General features: G+C 35.8%; 1 protein-coding gene across 4 annotated transcripts in view; it reads left to right on the top strand.

The window, feature by feature from the left end:
- ZBTB41 (zinc finger and BTB domain containing 41) overlaps positions 1-20520 on the top strand; it is a 59608-nt gene that overhangs the window by 37990 nt on the left and 1098 nt on the right. For 3 of the 4 annotated variants that reach the window (XM_002760608.6, XM_035281311.3, XM_035281310.3), the window contains exon 11: positions 15715-18997. In XM_002760608.6, coding sequence (XP_002760654.1) covers positions 15715-16370 — 656 coding nt within the window. In that variant the 3' untranslated portion in view covers positions 16371-18997. Of the gene's footprint in view, positions 1-15714; positions 18998-20520 lie in introns of those variants that run through there. The other variant, XM_035281312.3, reaches the window with a different exon arrangement.

Here is a 20520-nt window from a genome sequence, read left to right as displayed (position 1 = left end):
GTTTGCTTTAGCCCCAGAAGTTCAAGACCAGCTTGGGCAACATGGCAAAACACCTTCTCTACAAAAATTATAAAAATTAGCCAGATGTGGTGGCACATGCCTGCAGTCTGAGATACTTGAAAGGCTGAGGTGGGAGGATTACCTGAGCCTGGGAGACTGATACTGCAGTGAGCTTGGATTGCACCACTGCACTCCAGTCTGGGCGATGGAGTGAGAACTTGTCTCAAAAATAAATAAACACACAAACAAATGTACAGATATACAAATACATATATCCTCTTCACGATATAATTAATGTCCTTTATAATTGAATTAAGTTCACTTATATTTTGTACATTTTTTTGTTTCACATGACACATTGCCTATATCTTTTCCCTTGTAGTGTCCCTGACAGGCTGTGTTATTATAACTATCCTGGTCTCAAAAGATGATTTGGGAAATAATTTACCTTTGCCAGTTATCTGTAGGAGTTTGTGTAAAATTGGCATCATTTCCTCATTAGTGTTTGGAAGAATTCACAGAATAAATTCCTGAGTTTGTTTTCTTTAGAGAAAGGTTTTGGTTAAAGATTTTTTTAAGCATGTTTTTAAATTTCCATTTTAGTATGACAGTTAAAGATCTGTCATATTTTCAATTTATTTATTCACATTTAAGGAATTCTATTAATCTAAAATATGAAATCTATTGGCAGAATTTGGTTTGTTATTTATCTTTTTAGTGATGATAGTATCTGTAGTGACAACCTTTTATTCACTTTTGCCGTAGTCATATGTCCTTTCTTCTGAAGGATTTATTGATTTCATTAATCTTCAGAAAGAACCACTAGGTTTTGCTGATTTTTCTCTTTGTTGATTTGTTATATTTTTCTTTTTTTTTTTTTTTTTTTTTTTTTTGCTAATCAGTTTGAGCTTATGAGGTTGCTCAGGTTAGCCTTGAACTGATGACCTCGCCTTCGCAAGCGCCATGACCTCCGGCGGGAGCCACTTTGGACCCCGATTTGTTATATTTTTCATATCTGCTTTCTCGTTTGTATTTCTCCCTTTTTGTTTGTATTTCTTCTATTTTTTAAATTATACTTTAATTTCTAGGATACACATGCAGAACTTGCAGGTTTGTTACATACCTATACACATGCCATCGTGGTTTGCCGCACTCATCAATCCATCAACCTACATTAGGTATTTCTCCTAATGCTGTCCCTCCAGAGCCTCTACCCCCGACAGGCTCCAGTGTGTGCTGTTCCCCCTCCATGTGTCGATGTGTTCTAATGGTTCAACTCCCACTTATGAGTGAGAACATGCGGTGTTTGCTTTTCTGTTTCTGTGTTAGTTTGCTGAGAATGATGGTTTCCAGCTCATCCATGTCCCTGTAAAGGACATGAACTTATCCTTGTTTACGGCTGCATGGTATACCACGGTGTATATGTGTCACATTTTCTTTATCCAGTCTATCACTGATGGGCATTTTGGCTGGTTCCAAGTCTTTGCTATTGTGAATAGTGCTGCAATAAACATTACATGTGGATGTGTCTTTATACAAGAATGATGTATGATCCTTTGGGTATATACCCAGTAATGGGATTGCTGGGTCAAATGGTATTTCTATTTCTAGATCCTTGAGGAATCACCACACTGTCTTCCACAATGGTTGAACTAATTTACACTCCCACCAACAGTGTAAAAGTGTTACTATTTCTCCACATCCTCTCCAGGATCTGTTGTTTCCTGACTTTTTAATGATTGTCATTCTAACTACATGAGATGGTATCTCATTGTGGTTTTGATTTACATTTCTCTAATGACCAGTGATGATGAGCTTTTTTTCATGTGTTTGTCTGCCACACAAATATCTTCCCGTGAGAAATGTTTGTTCATATCCTTTGCCCACTTTTTGATGGGGTTGTTTTTTTTCTTGTAAATTTCTTTCAGTTCCTTGTAGATTCTGGATATTAGCCCTTTGTCAGATGGATAGATTGCCAAAATTTTTTCCCATTCTGTTGGTTGCCAGTTCACTCTAATGATAGTTTCTTTGTGCAGAAGCTCTTTAGTTTAATTAGATCCCATATCTTTTGGTGTTTTAGTCATGAAGTCTTGCCCATGCCTATGTCCTGAATGGTATTGTCTAGGTTTTCTTCTAGCGTATTTATGGTTTTAGGTTTTACATTTAACTCTTTAATCCATCTTGAGTTAACTTTTGTATAAGGTGTGAAGAAGGGGTCCAGTTTCAGTTTTCTGCATATAGCTAGCCAGTTTTCCCAACACCACTTATTAAATGGGGAATCTTTTCCCCATTGCTTGTTTTTGTCAGGTTGTCCAAGATCAGATGCTTGTAGATGTGTGGCATTATTTCTGAGTCCTCTTTTCTGTTCCACTTGTCTTTATATCTGTTTTGGTACCAGTACTATATTGTTTTGGTTACTGCAGCCTTGTAGTATAAAGTCAGGTAGCATGATGCTTCTAGTTTTGTTCTTTTTGCTTAGGATTGTCTTGGCTATATGGGCTCCTTTTCAGTTCCATATGAAATTTAAACTAGTTTTTTCCAATTCTGTGAAGAAATTCGGTGGTAGCTTAATGGGGATAGCAATGAATCTAAATTACTTTGGGCAATATGGCCTTTTCCACAATATTGATTCTTCCTGTCCATGAGCATGGAATATTTTTCCATTTGTTTGTGTCCTCTCTTATTTCCTTGAGCAGTGGTTTGCAGTTCTCCTTGAAGAGGTCCTTCACATGTCTTGTTAGTTGCATTCATAGGTATTTTATTCTCTTTATAGCAGTTGTGAATGGGAGTTTACTCATGATTTGGCTCTCTGTCTATTATTGGTGTATAGAAATGCTTGTGATTTTTGCACATTATTTTGTATTCTGAGACTTTGCTGAAGTTGCTTATCAGCATAAGGAAATTTTGGGCTGAGATGATGGGGTCTTCTAAATATGCAATCATGTTATATGCAAACAGAGACCATTTTACTTCCTCTTTTCCTATTTGAATACTCTTTATTTCTTTCTCTAGCCTGATTGCCCTGGCCAGAACTTCCAATACTATATTGAATAGGAGTGGTGAGAGAGGGCATCCTTGTCTTGTGCCCGTTTTCAAAGGGAATGCTTCCAGCTTTTGCCCATTCAGTATGATATTAGCTGTGGGTTTGTCATAAATGGCTCTTATTATTTTGAGATGTATTCCTTCAATACTTAGTTTATTGAGAGTTTTTAGCAGGAAGGATGTTGAATTTTATCAAAGGTCTTTCCTGCATCTATTGAGATAATCATGTGGGTTTTTTTCATTGGTTTTGTTTATGTGATGGATTACGTTTATTGATTTGCGTATGTTAAACCAGCCTTGCATCCCAGGGATGAAGCCAACTTGATCATGGTGGATAAGCTTTTTGATGTGCTGCTGGATTAGGTTTGCCAATTTTATTGAAGATTTTTGCCTCAATGTTCATCAGGGATATTGGCCTGCAATTTCTTTTTTTGCTGTGTCTTTGCTAGATTTTGGTATCAGGATGATGCTGGCCTCATAAAATAAGTTAGGGAGGAGTTCCTCTTTTTTTATTGTTTGGAATAGTTTCAGAAGGAATGGTACCAGCTCCTCTTTGTACTTCTGGTAGAATATGGCTGTGAATCTGTCTAGTCCCAGGCTTTTTTTGGTAGGTTATTAATTACTGGCTCAATTTCAGAACTTGTTACTGGTCTATTCAGGAAATCAGCTTCTTCCTGGTTTAGTCTTGAGAGGGTATATGTGTCCAGGAATTTATCCATTTCTTCTAGATTTTCTAGTTTATTTGTGTGGAAGTGTTTATAGTATTCTCTGATGGTAGTTTGTATTTTTGTGGGATCATTGGTGATATCTTTTTTATCGTTTTTTATTGTGTCTATCTGATTCTTTTCTCTTTTATTCTATATTAGTCTGGCTAGCAATCTATCTATTTTGTTAATCTTTAAAAAAAAGCAGCTCCTGGATTCACTGATTTTTTTTTTTTTTTTTTGAAGTGCTTTTTGTCTCTATCTCTTAGTTCTGCTCTGATCTTAGTTATTTCTTGTCTTCTGCTAGCTGTTGAATTTGTTTGGTCTTGCTTCTCGAATCCTTTTAATTGTGATGTTAGGGTGTTGATATTATATCTTTCCCACTTTATTCAGTGGGCATTTAGTGCTATAAATTTCCCTCTAAACGCTGCTTTAGCTGTGTTCCAGAGATTCTGGTACTTGGTTACTTTGTTCTCATTGGTTTCAAATAACTTATTTATTTCTGCCTTAATTTTGTTATTTACCCAGTAGTCATCAGGAGCAGGTTGTTCAGTTTCCATGAAGCTGTGTGGTTTTGAGTGAGTTTCTTAATCTTTAGTTCTAATTTGATTGCACTGTGGTCTGAGAGACTGTTACAGGTTCTGGTTTTTTTTTGCATCTGCTGAGGAGTGTTTTACTTCCAATTATGTGGTTAATTTTAGAATAACTGTGATGTGCTGTTGAGAAGAATGTATATTCTGTTGATTTGGGGTGGAGAGCTCTGTTAATATCTATTAGGTCCACTTGGTCCAGAGCTGAGTTCAAGTCCTGAATATTCTTGTTAATTTTCTGTCTCATTTATCTGCCTAATATTGACAATGGGGTATAAAAGTCTCCCACTATTATTGTGTGTGAGTCTTAAGTCTCTTTGTAGGTCTCTAAGAACTTGCTTTATGAATCTGGGTGCTCCTGTATTGGGTGCATATATATTTCAGATAGTTAGCTCTTGTTGTATTGAGCCCTTTACCATTATGTAATGGTCTTCTTTATCTTTTTTGATGTTTGCTAAACTCTGTTTTATCAAAGACTAGAATTCAAATTCCTGCTTTCCATTTGCTTGGTAAGTATTCCTCCACCCCTTTATTTTAAGCCTATGTGTGTCTTTGCATGTGAGATGTGTCTCTGAATACAGCATACTGTTGGGTCTTGACTCTTTATCCAATTTGCCAGTCTGTGTCTTTTAATTGGGGCATTTAGCTTGTTTACATTTACAGTTAATATTGCTATGTGTGAATTCGATCCTGTCATTATGATGCTAGCTGGTTATTTTGCCCATTAGTTTTTCGTTTCTTTATAGTGTTGATTGTCCTTGCAATTTGGTATGTTTTTGTAGTGGCTGGTACCAGTTTTTCCTTTCCATATTTAGTGCTTGCTTCAGGAGCTCTTGTAAGGCCAGTCTAGTGGTGACAAAATCTCTCAACATTTTTTTTTTTTTTTGAGGAAGGGAGGGATGAAGGAAGGGAGGAAGTGGGGAGGGAGGGAGGGAGGGAAGAGAAGGGAAGGGAAGGGAAGGGAAGGGAAGGAAGGAAGGAATTCAAGCAATGAGAGAGACATTGCCGACCTGGATCTAGAGGTTTACAAGTTGATTTCTCTTTTTTTTTTTTTGAGTGAAGGAAAGAAGAAAAAAATGAGTAAAGGAGAGGAAGAAAGAGGAAGAGAAAGAGGGAGAGTGGAAATATTGCTTTATTCTTAAAAAAAATGGGTATTAATAATGGCAAATCAATGTTTCATTTAAACCTATGAGTACATGTGATGTGGTATTGACTAGAATGTTTATTTTGTGTATTTGAAGTGGAGAGCTCTATAAATATTTATTAAGTTTACTTGTTCTGGATCTGAGTTCGAGTCCTTGATATCCTGATTAATTTTCTGTCTCATTGTGTCTAAGTCTCTATGTATCTGGGTGTTAGGATCGTTAGCTCTTGTTGTTGCATTGATCCTTTTACCACTATATCTTTGTTGCTTTAAAATCTATTTTATCCGATACGAGAATTGCAACTCCTGCTTTTTTTTATTTATTTATTTATTTATTTATTTATTTTTGCTCTCCATTTGGTTGGTAAATCTTTCTCCATCCCTTTGTTTTGAGTCTTTGTGTATCCTTGCCTGTGAAACAGGTCTGGATGTAACATGCCGTTGGGTTTTGGCTGTGTCTTTTGATTGGGGGATTTCGTAGATTTAAATTTAGGGTTACTGCCATTTGATGTTAACTGGGTGTTTTATCCATTCGTTGATGTAAATTCTTCTTTATGTTGGTGCTCTTTACTTTTTGGTACATTTTTAGAAGGGCTGATACTGGTTGTTTCTTTCTGTGTGTAATGCTTCTTTCAGAAGCTCTTGTAAAGCAGGCCTGGTGGTAATAAAACCTCTGAATTCTTGCTTGTTCATAAAAGATTTTATTTTTCCTTCAGTTGTGAAGCTTAGTTTGTCTGGATATGAAATTCAGGGCTGAAGGTTCTGTTCTTTGAGGATGTAGAATATTGGCCCCCACTCTCTTCTGGCTTGTAGAGTTTCTGCTGAGAGATCTGCTGTAAGTCTGATAGGCTTGCCTTTGTGGGTAACCTGACCTTTCTCTCTGGCTGCCCTTAGTATTTTCTCCTTCGTTTCAGCCCTAGTGAATCTAAGGATTATGTGCCTTGGGGTTGCTCTTCTTGAGGAATATCTTTGTGGTGTTCTCTGTATTACCTGGGGTTGAATATTGACCAGCTTTGCTAGTTTAGGAAAATTTTCCTGAATAATTTCCTGAAGGGTATTTTCCATCTTGGATTCATTCTCTCCATCACATTCAGGTACACCTATCAAACGTAGATTTGGTCTTTTCACATAGTCCCACATTTCTTGAAGACTTTGCTCATTCCTTTTTATCCTTTTTTCTCTAATCTTTTCTTCGCGTTTTATTTCATTAAGCTGGACTTTGACCTCTGATATTCCTTCTTCTGCTTGAACAATTTGAGTGTTTAAACCTGTGCATACTTCTCGGAGTTCCTGTATTGTATTCTTCGGTTCCATTATTTCACTCATACTCCTCTCTAAGTTGTCTATTCTCAATAGGATTTCATCAAACTTTTTTTCAAAGTTCCTAGTTTCTTTACGTTGGGCTACAACATGTTCTTTTAACTCACCGAAGTTTGTTATTATCCATTTCTTGAAGAGTACTTCTGTCATTGGGATGCACTCGTTCTCCATCAAGCTTTGTTCCATTGTTGATGTGGAACTGTGATCATCTTTAGAGGGAGAGGCGTTCTGACTTTGAGTATTCTCAGCTTTTTTACGCTGGTTTCTTCCCGTCATTGTAAGTTTATCCTCCTGTGGTCTTTGAATTTACCAATTTTCAGATTAGGTCTCTTGAGTGGACGTCCAGATTGTTAGTTCCCAGGGCCAGAGCAGCAGCGTTAAAACTGATGGTGCTTTTCTGCCCAGGATTCTCTTGTCTGGCTTCCTTCTTGTGTCCGTAGTGGGCGACTCTGCCTTCCCGGGGCTCCAAACCTCCATCAGAAGGGGAGCCGGTCCCGTTTACTCTGCGCCAAGCGCTGCCGCACTGAGGTGCAGTCACAGCTGCTGCGCTGGGCTCTGGTGTCGTGCTGGGGGCCCTTGTGGGTCCTCCAAACCTGTTTACTCTGCTCCGAGAGCTGCCGCGCCAAGGCGCCAGCGGGACCACTGCGCCAGCCACGAAAGTCGCGCTGGAGACCCGTATTATTCCTCCACTGGGGATCTTCTGCTCCATGAGCGACCAGAATTTGTCTGAAAGTGTGGCGTCTTCTAGTTCTCCACGCCTTCACGGAGAGCTGCAATCCCGAGATGTTAGCAATGGGCCATCTTGGATCGGTCCTTCAAAATCTCTCAACATTTGCATATCTGTAATGGTTTTTATTTCTTCTTTGCTTATGATGCTTATTTGGCTGGATATGAAATTCTGAGTTGAAAATTGTTTTTTTTTTTTTCTAAGAATGTTGAATATTGGCCCCCACTCTTTTCTGGCTTGTAGGGTTTCTGCAGAGAGATCTGCTGTTAGTCTGATGGGATTTCTCTTTGCAGGTAACCTGACTTTTCTCTCTTGCTGCCCTTAATATTTTTTCTTTCATTTCAACTTTGGTGAATCTGTCAGTTCCATGTCTTAGGGTTGCTCTTCTTGAGGAGTATCTTTGTTGTGTTCTCCGTATTTCCTGAATTTGAATGTTGGCCTTTCTTGCTAGGCTGGGAAGTTCTCTTGGATAATATCCTGAAGGATGTTTTCCAAGTTGGTTCCATTCTCCCTGTCATCTTCAGGTACACCAATCAAAAGTAGATTTGATCTTTTCACATAATCTCATCCTTCTTGGAGGCTTTGTTTTTTCTTTTCATTCTTTTTTTCTCTAATTTTGTCTCCATGTTTTACATCATTAAGTTTATCTTAAATCTCTGATATCCTTTCTTCCACTTGATCATTTCAGCTATTGATTCTTGTGTGTGCTTCACAAAGTTCTCATGCTGTGTTTTTCAGCTCCATCAGATCATTTATATTCTTCTTTAAACTAGTTACTCTAGTTAGCAATTTCTCTTTTTTTTCAAGGTTCCTAGCTTTCTTCCATTGGGTTAGAACTTTAGCTCCTTTAGCTTGGAAGAGCTTGTTATTACCCACATTCTGAATCCTCCTTCTGTCAATTTGTCAAACTCATTCTCGGTTACGTTTTGTTCCCTTGCTGATCAGAAGTTGTGATTCTTTGGAGCAGAAGAGGCATTCTGATTTTTGGAATTTTCAGCCTTTTTGTGATGGTTTTCCTCATCTTCCTAGATTTATCTATCTTTGGTCTTTGATATTGGTGACCTTTGGATGGGGTTTTTGTGTTTACATCCTTTTTGTTGATGTTGATGCTGTTCCTTTCTGTTTGTTAGTTTTCCTTGTAACAGGCCCCTCTGCTGTAAGTCTGCTGGAGTTTGCTGGAGGTCCGCTCTAGACCTTCTTTTCCTAGGTATCACCAGTGGAGGCTTCAGAACAGCAAAGATTGCTGCCTGTTCCTTCCTCTGGAAGCTTCATCCCAGAGAGGCACCCGCCAGGTGCCAGCCAGAGCTCTCCTGTATGAGGTGTCTGTCGATCCCTGCTGGGAGATGTCTCCCAGTCAGGAGGCACAGGGATTAGGGACCCACTTGAGGAGACAGTCTGTCCCTTAGGAGAGCTTGAGTGCTGTGCTGGGAGATCTACTGCTTTCTTCAGAGTCAGCAGGCAGGAACGTTTAAATCTGCTGAAGCTGTTACCACAGCTGCCTCTTCCCCCAGGTGCTCTGTCCCAGGGAGATGGGAGTTTTATCTATAAACCCCTGACTAGGGCTGCTGCCTTTCTTTCAGAGATGCCTTGCCCAGAGAGGAAGAGTCTAGAAGGGCAGTCTGGCCATAGCCGCTTTGTTATGCTATGTTGAGTTCTGCTAGTCCAAACTTCCAGACCTGTCAGGGGAAAACTAGCTACTGAAGCCTTAGTAATGGTAGACCCCTCCCACTACCACCACCAAGCTTGAGCATTCCAGGTGGACTTCAGACTGCTATGCTGTCAGTCAGAATTTCAAGCCAGTGGATCTTAACTTGCTGGGCTCCGTGGGGGTGAGATCTACTGAGCTAGAACACTTGGCTCCCTGGCTTCAGCCCCCTTCCCAAGGGAGTGAACAGTTCTGTCTTGCTGGCATTACAGGAACCACTGGGGTATGTAAAAAAACTACTGCAGCTAGCTCAGTGTTGGCCCAAATGGCCACCTAGTTTTGTCCTTGAAACCCAGGGCCCTGATGGTGTAGACTACCCTGGTGGTGTAGTTACACTCCATACCTCATTTTTAATTTCTTATTTCCTTTATACTTCAGTTAAAAATATTTTCTAATGTTTATTCTCTACTATTCTCTCCTGGTCTGTGGGTTGCAAAGACCATGGGAAAAGCTTAGTGTCTGGGCTGGAATGTAGCTTTCCTCATGGCACAATCCCTCAGGGCTTCCTTAGGCTAGAAAAGGGAGTTCCCCAACCCTTTGCACTTCCCAGATGAGGCAACTCTCTACCCTGCTTCAGCTCACCCTGTCTAACCAGTCCCAATGAGATGAGCCAGTTACTTCAGTTGGAAATGCAGAAAATACCCACCTTCTGCATTGATCTTGCTGGGAGCTGCACACCAGAGCTGGTCCTGTTTGGCCATCTTGCCAGCCACCGGCTTCTTCTTCTTTTTAAATTTGCCTTTCCCTGCCTCTTTCATGTGGATGCCTAAGTTGTTAAGTGTTAGTATTTGTTATTATTGTCTGTATTTTAAAGCCATGTTATCCTCTAAATACTGCTTTAGTTACATTCTATACCTCATTTTTAATTTCTTATTTCTTTATAATTCAGTTTAAAATATTTTCTAATGTCTACTCTAAATTATTATCTCATTAATGGTTTACTTCAAATTGTATTACCCAATTATGAAATATTTGGGGATTTTCTAAGTAAGTTTATGTTACTGACATCTAATTTAATTCTACTCTTGTCAGAGAAAATATTCTATTCAAATATTCTACATTCTTGATTTTTTTACTACTTATTGTGTAAGTTACTGAGAGATATATGTTAAAATTTATACTGTAACCATGATTGTAAATTGTTTGTTTGTTTTGATTTTTTTTTCATTTTTTGCTTTATGTATTTTAAGGTTATATTATTAGATATAGATATATATATAAATATATCTAATATACATTAGATATTATTAGTCATATCTTTCTGTTGAATAGTCTTTTATATCATTATAAACTATTGCTCTTTATTATGGGATAAAGATTTACCAACACTCTTTTGGATACTTTTATATGATATATTTTTTCTTTTACTTCCAAGCCTTCCTTGGACTTATATTTAAAATGTATATCTTTTGGAATTGTTTAATTATCTATTTTGATTATATTTGTTTTTTATATTAGTATGTTTAGTTCATTTATATTATATGTGATTTCTCATTTATTTGGGCTTGAATATATCATCATGGTGTTTACACAATTGATTCCTTGATGCTTTTTTCTCTTGTCTTTACTTGGTTTATAATCATTAAGTATTGTTTTTGTCATTTTTCCCTCAATTAGCTTCTTAATTTTGTGTTCTCTCATTAATTTTTTAGTGGTTACCCTGAAGATAACAATGTACATTCTGAAATTGTTAGAGTCTCCCTTACTTTCTAGAAAAGATAAATATAATAATCGAAATTATTCATCACTTTCCAGAAATTGCAAATACCTTATAACACCCTTATCTTTCTTATCCCTTATGTATTGTACATATTTTAATTCTTCATGTCTCTTAAAACACAAAGACATTACTTTTTTATTTTAAATAATCAATATTATTTAGATTTAGCCATATATTTATTCTTTACTGTTTACTGTTCTTCCACCTGGAGTTATTTTTCTTATGCATGAAAAGTTGCCTTTGATGCCATCTGTTGGCACCATATCATCTGTTTGAAAGTGTTTCTATTTTACCTCATAGGTAATATTTTTTCTGACTGTAGAATTTATGTTAGCAGCTTTTTACATTTGGCATTGCAGATAGGTTATTTTTGGTTTTTGAGCTTGTTTTGCTTTTATTGAGAAAATATACTGTCAGTCTTGTTGCTCATTTGAAAGAAATGTCTCTTTTTAATTGGTGACTTTTTTAGATTTTTCTGTTTTTGGTTTTCAGTAATTTTACTATAGTGTGCCTTGCTTCGTGTGTGTTTCTATGTGTGGCTTTTGTTTTTTGTATTTTGCAAGGTTTATAGTGTTTACTGCATCTGTGTCTTGATGTCTTTCTTTTGCTGGAAGATTCTTAGCCATTTTCTTTTCAAATATGGCTGTTGCCTATTCTCTGTCTTCTTTCTGAGACTCCAGTTACATGTACATTTGACAACTTCGCTTATCTTTGTAGAGTTTCCTTTTCTTCCCCATAGATTACAGTCTCTGGCAAAATTTACTTTTCCTATATTTTCCTGTACATACTAATCATACCGATTTTGATGTCCCAGTCTTATATGTATAATATTTGCTTTGGGTGTAACTATTGCATTTTTTTCTCCTCTCTTGGCATTTGATCATGTGGTTCTGTTTCTTGGCATACCTGGTCACTTTGTATTGAACTTTAGATTTAGTGAGTTAAAAATTACAGAAGCTCTTCAAGATGTGTTCCTTCCAGGTAGATTTAATTTTGCTTACAAGCAAATAGAATATGAGATGACTTGGTTCTATTTCTTGCTACTTGTGATCTGCCTTTCTCCTACTAGTTCATCATTGTATTGGGGTCTCAACTAAAAGCATGGTGTTTTTACCAGAGCTCCTCACTGGTGAGTCCTGAACTCTAATCTCTGTCTCCCAGTATTCTTGGGATTGCTGAAATATTGGTCAGCCCTGTAGCCTTCTGACTCTTGGTTTCCAGCTGTCTCACCCAGAAAATGTTCCTTTTAATAGTTGACAAATGCAGATATTTCTGTTCATTTCTCTGTTCCTTCCTTTTAAGGCTCCTGACCCTGTAAATCTTTGGTAGTCTCAAACCCCCACTTTTATCTTCCCATTCCAATGAGATCTCCTCAAGCACTGGGCTGCAGCTTGGCCTCTATTTCCCCATAGACTGAATCTGGAAGTGCACTGAGGAGAAAAGAAAGCACCTCTATACCTTCCTATGTCACCAGATGTTGCCCTCTTAGGTTCTGGCTTACTTGGCTGTGCTTTGATGCCTGCAAAGAGTAATTTTGGGGGGTTTTATTTATAAAAAATATTTTATCTTTCCCCCTCATCGTTAAGAGGCATGGTATGATATAAACTACTTTATCAAATCTAAAATAAGTCTCTTAATGTACATTTTTCACACACCAATTTTTTATATCTAAAGAAAGCTGATTCCATAGATGACATTTTTAAATTCTAAAGGCTCATAGATTCTAAAGTTTTAGCTAATGGTTTACATCTCTTTGAGTATTGTTTTATTTCCTTCTACTCTTAATGCTCCTTTCTGTACATCCTTAAAGGGACCTTCCCTTGGTTGCCTTATGTCTCTGATTTACGATCTTGAGATGAATTCCACTTGCATTCTTGTTGTTATATACATAATCTTACTATAAAACTCTCATTGTAGAAAGCATGTTTCTTTAATCTGTATTTTTTCATCAAGTTGATAGTTTTCACCTTTTCTACTATATATCTTTAAGCATTCTAGATTTGCTCTTCACATTTAATATGTTAACATTTTCTTTATGAACTTTCATCTTTTTACAAACCTAAACTGATTTTTCTACTGAAAAACAATTGTTTAAAATGACAATGGAAACTTCTCAAAGGACTATGCCTATGTGGGTTACAGTTTTCCAAAAGTATTTGTTACGCACTAGAACTTATTGAATTATGATTCTAAGTTGAAAAACATCATTCCATTTATAAAACATTTTAATTGAAGATGCTCAAAGACCATAATGGCTGGTCAGAGAACACTCAAAACTTATAAACTTTTGTCTTTAAAAGTAAACTCTGTGCTTCTTGGTGGTGTTAGTATTGCTGTGGTTTTGTTTTTATTTTAAAAAAATTATAGAATGCAGCTGGGCGTGGTGACTCACGCCTGTAATCCCAGCACTTTGGGGGGCCGAGGCGGGTGGATAACGAGGTCAAGAGATCGAGACCATCCTGGTCAACATGGTGAAACCCCATCTCTACTAAAAATAAAAAAAATTAGCAGGGCACGGTGACATGTGCCTATAATCCCAGCTACTTGGGAGGCTGAGGCAGGAGAATTGCCTGAACCCAGGAGGTGGAGGTTGCGGTGAGCCGAGATCACGCCATTGCACTCCAGCCTGGGTAACAAGAGCAAAACTCCGTCTCAAAAAAAAAAAAAAAATTATAGAATGCTCATTGCATGACAAGTATTGATGCCAGGGATTTATAGAAAGCAATTAAGAGTTCTTGCATTTTGGAGATGTAAGTTTCGTTGTTTTCAAAACACTCTCCTCTGAGCTTTTTCATATTATCTCTGATTATAGGCATTCACTTGTAAAATCATATGTTAGATGCTGTGTGTTCTACACAGTTAAAAATACTTTTTCTGGGCCGGGCACAGTGGCTCATGCCTGTAATCTCAGCACTTTGGGAGGCCAAGGCAAGTGGATCATGAGGTCAGGAGTTTGAGACCAGCCTGACCAACATGGTGAAACCCCGTTTCTACTAAAAATACAAAAATTATCCGGGCGTGGTGGCACATGCCTGTAATTTCAGATATTCAGCAGGCGGGGGCAGGAGAATCACTTGAACCTGGGAGGCAGAGGTTGCAGTGAGCCGATATTGTGCCACTGCACTCTAGCCTGGGTGACAGAGCAAGACTCTTGTCTCAAAAAAAAAAAAAACTTTCTCTGAAAAATTAATTATCTATGTAATGTATTACTTCATGTCTCACTACCTCGTGCTAATGACTTAAGTAATAATGTTAATCCAGAAACAAGTAGAAATTCAATAGTACTAGGTACTCAGCCTCCCAGTCTGTCTAAATTTTCTGGTAGTGGGATTTGAAGGTCCCAACTGGCTGCAAAATATTTAACAATAATATTTAACAATTAATAGTTCGATATTAGTGATTCAACTTGAAGATGTAATTATCTTTTAATTTGCTAGGAAAATGGATAACATTTCAAATGGAGAGATGAGAATAAAATATGCCTTTGTGTCTACTGTAGTATTAGTGTTTCTGGATATATTACTTTTCTATTGCTGCTGTTATCAAATCACCACAAATTTGGTGGCCTAAACAATACAAATTTATTACCATGTAGTTCTTTAGGTCAGAAATCTGACACCAAGCTAAAACCTAAGTGTTTGGTAGGGCGGTATTTCTTTCCAGGGTCTATAGGGAATAATTAGTTTCCTGCTCATTCAGGTTATTCACATGATTCAATTATTGGAGTTGTAGGACCATGACTGAGATTCTCATTTTTTTGCTTATTGTAAACTGAGAGCCTTTCACAGCTTATAGTGGCCGAAATATTCCTTATGTTCCATCTCCCTCCTTCCATTTTCAAAGCTAACAATTCCTGACTGAGTTCTCATGTTACATCTCTCTGACTCCTTCTTCAGTTATTGGCCATCTTTTACAACTACTGTGATTAGATTTGACTCACTTGTGTAAGCCTGTTGATCTGCCTATTTCAAAGTCTTACTCTTAATCCAATCTGCAAAGTCTCTTTTACCATGGAAGGTAACATATCTACAGCTTCTGGGGACTAGAGTATGTACTTCTTTGATAGGCCATTATTCTGCCTACCACACTGGCTCACCTAGGAATTTATAATGTTTTGTATAAAACAAAACAAAACTACAGTGTGAGAACCTGACTCAAGGAGAACTAAAAACTGGTCCAGCTTCTTTATTCTTTCCACTGAACAGCTCTTCTTATTTTGACCACAGGCTAGAGATGACCACTTCTCATCTAATCCAAGGAACCAGATTAATTAGAGTTGCTGTTTTAGTTTTTATCCTCCTTGGGTGAGGGAAGCAGTCAAATGTTTTCGTTTACAAACCTTTTTGAGGGCTATGTGAATAAAAGTAAGTGATAATAATAATAGTTTACAAGTGCTGTTATGTGCTAGGTGCAGTGCTAAGCCCTATTACTCCACTTTCTCTTTTATTCCATTTACCAACTCTGTGAGGTAGGTACCATTATTATTCCACATTACAGATGAGAAAACTAGGCATAGAAGTTGGGTAGCTTGCCCAATGTTTGGCTAGTTAGTATTATAGCCAGAATTCAAACCCAGATCTTTTTGATGTTTAAGCTTATTATTTTTACCAGTTTACTATACTGTCTGGATTTTGTGATCGTATACAGTATTATTGCTATTATCATGTTCTTGCAAGTATTTACATTGGAAGTTTTCTACTTGAAGTTATTGTCTTATCAAGTTGAGTACTTTTTACATTTAATTATATTCTTGTTCATACAGGTGAAAAACCATACAAGTGTCAAATTTGCAATCAGTCTTTTAGAATTAAGAAAACATTAACAAAGCACCTGGTTATTCATTCTGATGCCCGACCTTTCAACTGTCAGCATTGTAATGCAACATTTAAGCGGAAAGACAAGCTGAAATACCATATTGACCATGTCCACGAAATAAAATCTCCTGATGATTCTCTCAGTACTTCTGAGGAAAAACTTGTGTCCTTGCCCGTAGAGTACTCATCCGATGATAAAATCTTTCAAACAGAAACAAAACAATATATGGACCAGCCCAAAGTTTATCGATCAGAAGCCAAGACGATGTTACAGAATGTATCTGCTGAAGTATGTGTTCCGGTAACGCTGGTTCCAGTTCAGATGCCTGACACTCCGAGTGACCTGGTGCGTCATACTACCACACTCCCACCATCTTCTCATGAGATTCTGTCACCACAGCCGCAATCAACTGATTATCCACGAGCAGCGGATTTAGCTTTTCTGGAAAAATACACTCTTACTCCTCAACCTGCCAATATAGTTCACCCAGTCCGACCTGAACAAATGCTAGATCCTAGAGAACAGTCTTATCTTGGAACATTACTGGGCCTTGATAGCACTACTGGTGTTCAAAATATTTCTACTAATGAGCATCATTCATGAGTAAATCTAAACATTCCACAGATTTTTGGATGGTTATATGCTAATGGTAGAGCTGATAGCTTTTGAATTTGTGGGGCTGCTATTTTCTGATTTTCTCTAGTTTCTCAAGTCCTCAGAATAGTTTCAAATCAAGAAAACTATGTGTCTCTGTTTACTGAACATGAATATTTGGACGACATTTCTGGCCTAATATTGGAAGTATACATTTTTGTGATTTTTTAAAGATTATTTAGTGCTATCTTTTAATAGTTTCTTAAATTTTTCACAATTATTAGCTGCTGATATTATGGAAATTTTTTTTTAATCATCTGAAAATTTTTATTCTTCTTTAGGCGCATTCCTCTCCTTACTTCCCCGTCTTACAAACAAGTTTGAGGACCATTCGCCTTTACAAAGGCATTAAGAGTATACTTATAATGCAACTGTTTCTTATCCTGATTTAAGATTATTACTTTATACAAGTTTTTAAAATTGAAATTAGAAATTTGAATTTACACGAATGTCTGGAATACATCTGTGTTGTCCTTCTATTCATCCATAATTTTAGGTTATCATTATCCTTTGGACTTTTGATATACTCAGAGCCAGAAAGTGTAACTAATGTAAGATTAGCTGTTAAATGTAGGATTGAAATTAGCTGTTAAATGTAGAATTGAAATAATCATCCAGGTAATTGGTTTTTGCCTATATTTCAATTGTTATGAATAAGACAGGCAAACATAGGTTTGAGTATTAAATTATACAAGCTGTAAATGTGTTACAAGAAAAATACGACAGTTTTAATTAGATGTTTTTCAATGTAAGTTCATCTTTTGTACTTTACTATTTATTTCAGAAATGTTAACAATATAACAGCATCTATATTCATCTCACTAAGGAAGGAGCAGTTGTAACTAATTAAATATGCTACTTTTGGTTTCACTTACTTGGCTGATAGAAACTCTGGGAAACATAACCTAGATATTTTGTTTTCAATTGTTAGAAAAGGTGCCAAACAGATTATGAAATTTGTGCCTAATTTAACTTAACATTGTTTAATTAAATGGAACCACTACTTATATACAGATTTACATGCAATCGAGGTCTTTAACTTTTGCCTTCACAAAAGCATAATGTCTGTGATTACTTGTAATTTTTATTTCTGTATAAGACAAAAGTTGAGGACTTGGTGAAAGGAAATAGCAGTTACAGCAAAACCTCAGTGATTAAAATTGAGGAAAAAGTCAAAATTATAAAATACCTATAAAGACATGCACTTTCCATATTTTCAAGTCAATTTTAACTAAAAACTAAGACAATGTTTCCTAGTAGAGTTGCTTGAAGATTAGACTAGACAGGGTTGATTGATTATTAGCATGTCATTTGTACATAAACTACTAGAAAATAGCAGTTTTAAAAGTTTTCTATTTCAGTTTTGTTTACACTCCTAATTGCTTTAAGCACTTTTTGTGTGTGTGTAAACTGTAAAGTCTGGCCCAGCCCTTGTGAAAAAAAATCACAAATAAAAAAATGAAGTTTTAATGAATAAAGTTTAACCAATTAGTAATGGTGGAAACTGTTTGCTGAAGCACTTAAGAAAAAAGGTACTTTACAGCAACATTTGCCATACTAGTGAAGAGAAAACAAAAGAACTATTGAAAATTGAGGCAGTTAACCAAAGTAGCTCATATAAACAATAAAAATAATCTGAGTTTAGCCTCATTTATCAAGGTTTGGTTGTAATTGTCTTAAGACTAGTAGACATACTTACTTTGTTCTCCTTTTTAAAACATTCTTATTTCTTTGTGTGGAAATGTTATATCTGGGGTACTTACATGATTGAGCTTAACTATATGAGGTACTGTGAGTCTGTTAACGTCTTTCAAATTGATTTTTAAAAATACATATCTTTATGATTTTTGTCATAAAGACTGACAAGCTTATAATTAAAAATCTTACTATAATGAAAAGAAATCATACATAAAATATAAGCTGCCTTACATATAAGTTAATGTAGAAAAGTTTAGACTTATAAAAAGGCAGATAGTATATATATATTTATATACATGTATGTATATGGTATATTATACATTTGGTAGCAGAAAAAGAAGATACTGCATTTTCACATTGAAAAGAATACTTTGATTTTTTAAAGGTATTTACTTTAGGGTTCTTTTAATAATAATGTCCTAATGCTTTAAATATATGATTTATTTGTAGGAATTGGTTTACATAGAACTTTTTTGGAATACATCTCTTGTGTAAAGTGAAATATAATTATATAATTGTATTTAGTTACTATTGTAGATAACTTAAACTTGAGTTGTGATTGTTTTATAAAATGCTTTCATATACGTTATCTCATTTGAACCTCATACCAGCCCTGAAATAGAAAGAACAAGCCAAATTCCCAGTTTAAAGATAAAGAATTTGGGTTAAGATAAAAGGACTCATTTAAGCTCACATGGTCAGTAAGTGGCAGAGCTTCTAGTAGGGAAAAAAGAAAGCTAGCATTAATGAATGCTACTATGTGACAGGTACTACATTCTGTCATTAATCTTAACCTAGTCTGAGAGATACATAATATAACTTTTATGAATAAATAGTCTCAGTTGATGATCAAAAATAACAAAACAACAAAAACAAAATGAAACTAATCTGCTGCCTCTAATTTCCAAAAATGTAAGAAATTTTACAATTGTGAAAACCTCATGGATTTGGGCAAACTGAATGTATAATAGGCTTTTGACAAAAGTTGGCACAAAAAGTATAAAAGGAGGCCTGTGCTTTTCAGTTGACCTTTTGTAATATTTGATTTAGAGTATTTTGGACAAATGCTCTTAACTAATCCTTTTATTTTGTAACTGTACTTAAAATTTTGACTCTTGCAACTAAGTTTAGCCTCATTCAGAATTTTTTTAATTTTGTGAGCATAATTTATTGTTTTAAATTAATGTTTTAGCAGATAGCAGTTAGCACTTAATCTGTAAACTGAATAATTTATCAAGTGCAGAAATGTGTTAATCTAATGGGTTTTGACTTAAATGCACCAAAGATTTTTAGTAGGTATTAAATAGTTTAAAAGAATTTAAATTCTTTTTTGTTTGAATAACTATTTGTCCAAAGAAGCCTAGTTGAAGTCCTAGAATAATGGATTAAAAAAAAAAAGTCGTTAGTTTGAATACTGAGATTGAGTATTGTTTGTGTTTATATGTATAAAAATAGGAGCAGAAAAAATACTCTGGGAATAGTCATACTGACAAACCAATTATTAGTGAGAATATTGTTTTCCTCAGTTTAATTAATGCAATGTTATGTTTTTTAGTGAACACTACTAAATGCTAAATAAGCCTATTTTTTACACTACAGTATCAAAATAATTTTTGCCTTTGAATTTTTTTAAGTCAAGTTGAGGTTATTTTTATAAGAAACTCCACCTATTTTTTTTTTTTTTTTTCAGCCTAAAATACCATGTAAGGTTAGGGGTTGGTCCTTATGCCAGCAGGATTTAACCAGCTGTAAAGGTAGTCTCTGCATACATTTACGTAATTAAAACATTTATTGATGGGAGAATAGGAGTAGCAAAAATATGGTTTTAAATTGGTGCTTTATTAAGTGACTTCCTTTTAGGCGATGGCAGGTCATGAAATAGGTACACTAATACAATTTTCTATCAACCTTAAAAAGTGTCAAAGCATCTTTGTAGGGTGACTGTAAACTTCTAATTAAGGGCTAAAAAGTAGTTATCATTGGTTGCTTTTCAGTATAATTGCAAGCAAATTAAAAACACTGTTAAAATGATATGTTTATAAGCTTGAATTTTCTTCCTACCATATCAATCTCATATGTCATTGATGAAACGTCAGATTTTGAGCAGTAGCTCTTTGACAGAGTCCTTTTATACCCAGCCTTTTCTGCATTGAATGCTTTGTGCCTTTTTAATGTGTTTTAGCTGCTTAGAGTTGATTCTGCTGGCTAGACTGTACTGAGTAATTTTTTTATTTTTTTGGTTATGGATCTTTTTTTTTTGGTTATGGATCTTATGATTGTGTTGCCTGCTGGTTGGGCAACTATTTTTTAGGTTGCTTTATGTTTATATAGGCAAATTGGCACTAAATATTAGTATGAATATTTGTTTTTATGATTTATACATCATTTTTTAAATCTCTGT

This window comes from Callithrix jacchus, chromosome 19, assembly GCF_049354715.1.
Source record: "Callithrix jacchus isolate 240 chromosome 19, calJac240_pri, whole genome shotgun sequence".
Taxonomy (NCBI): Eukaryota; Metazoa; Chordata; class Mammalia; order Primates; family Cebidae; genus Callithrix; species Callithrix jacchus.
This window is presented reverse-complemented; position numbering and strand designations above follow the sequence as displayed.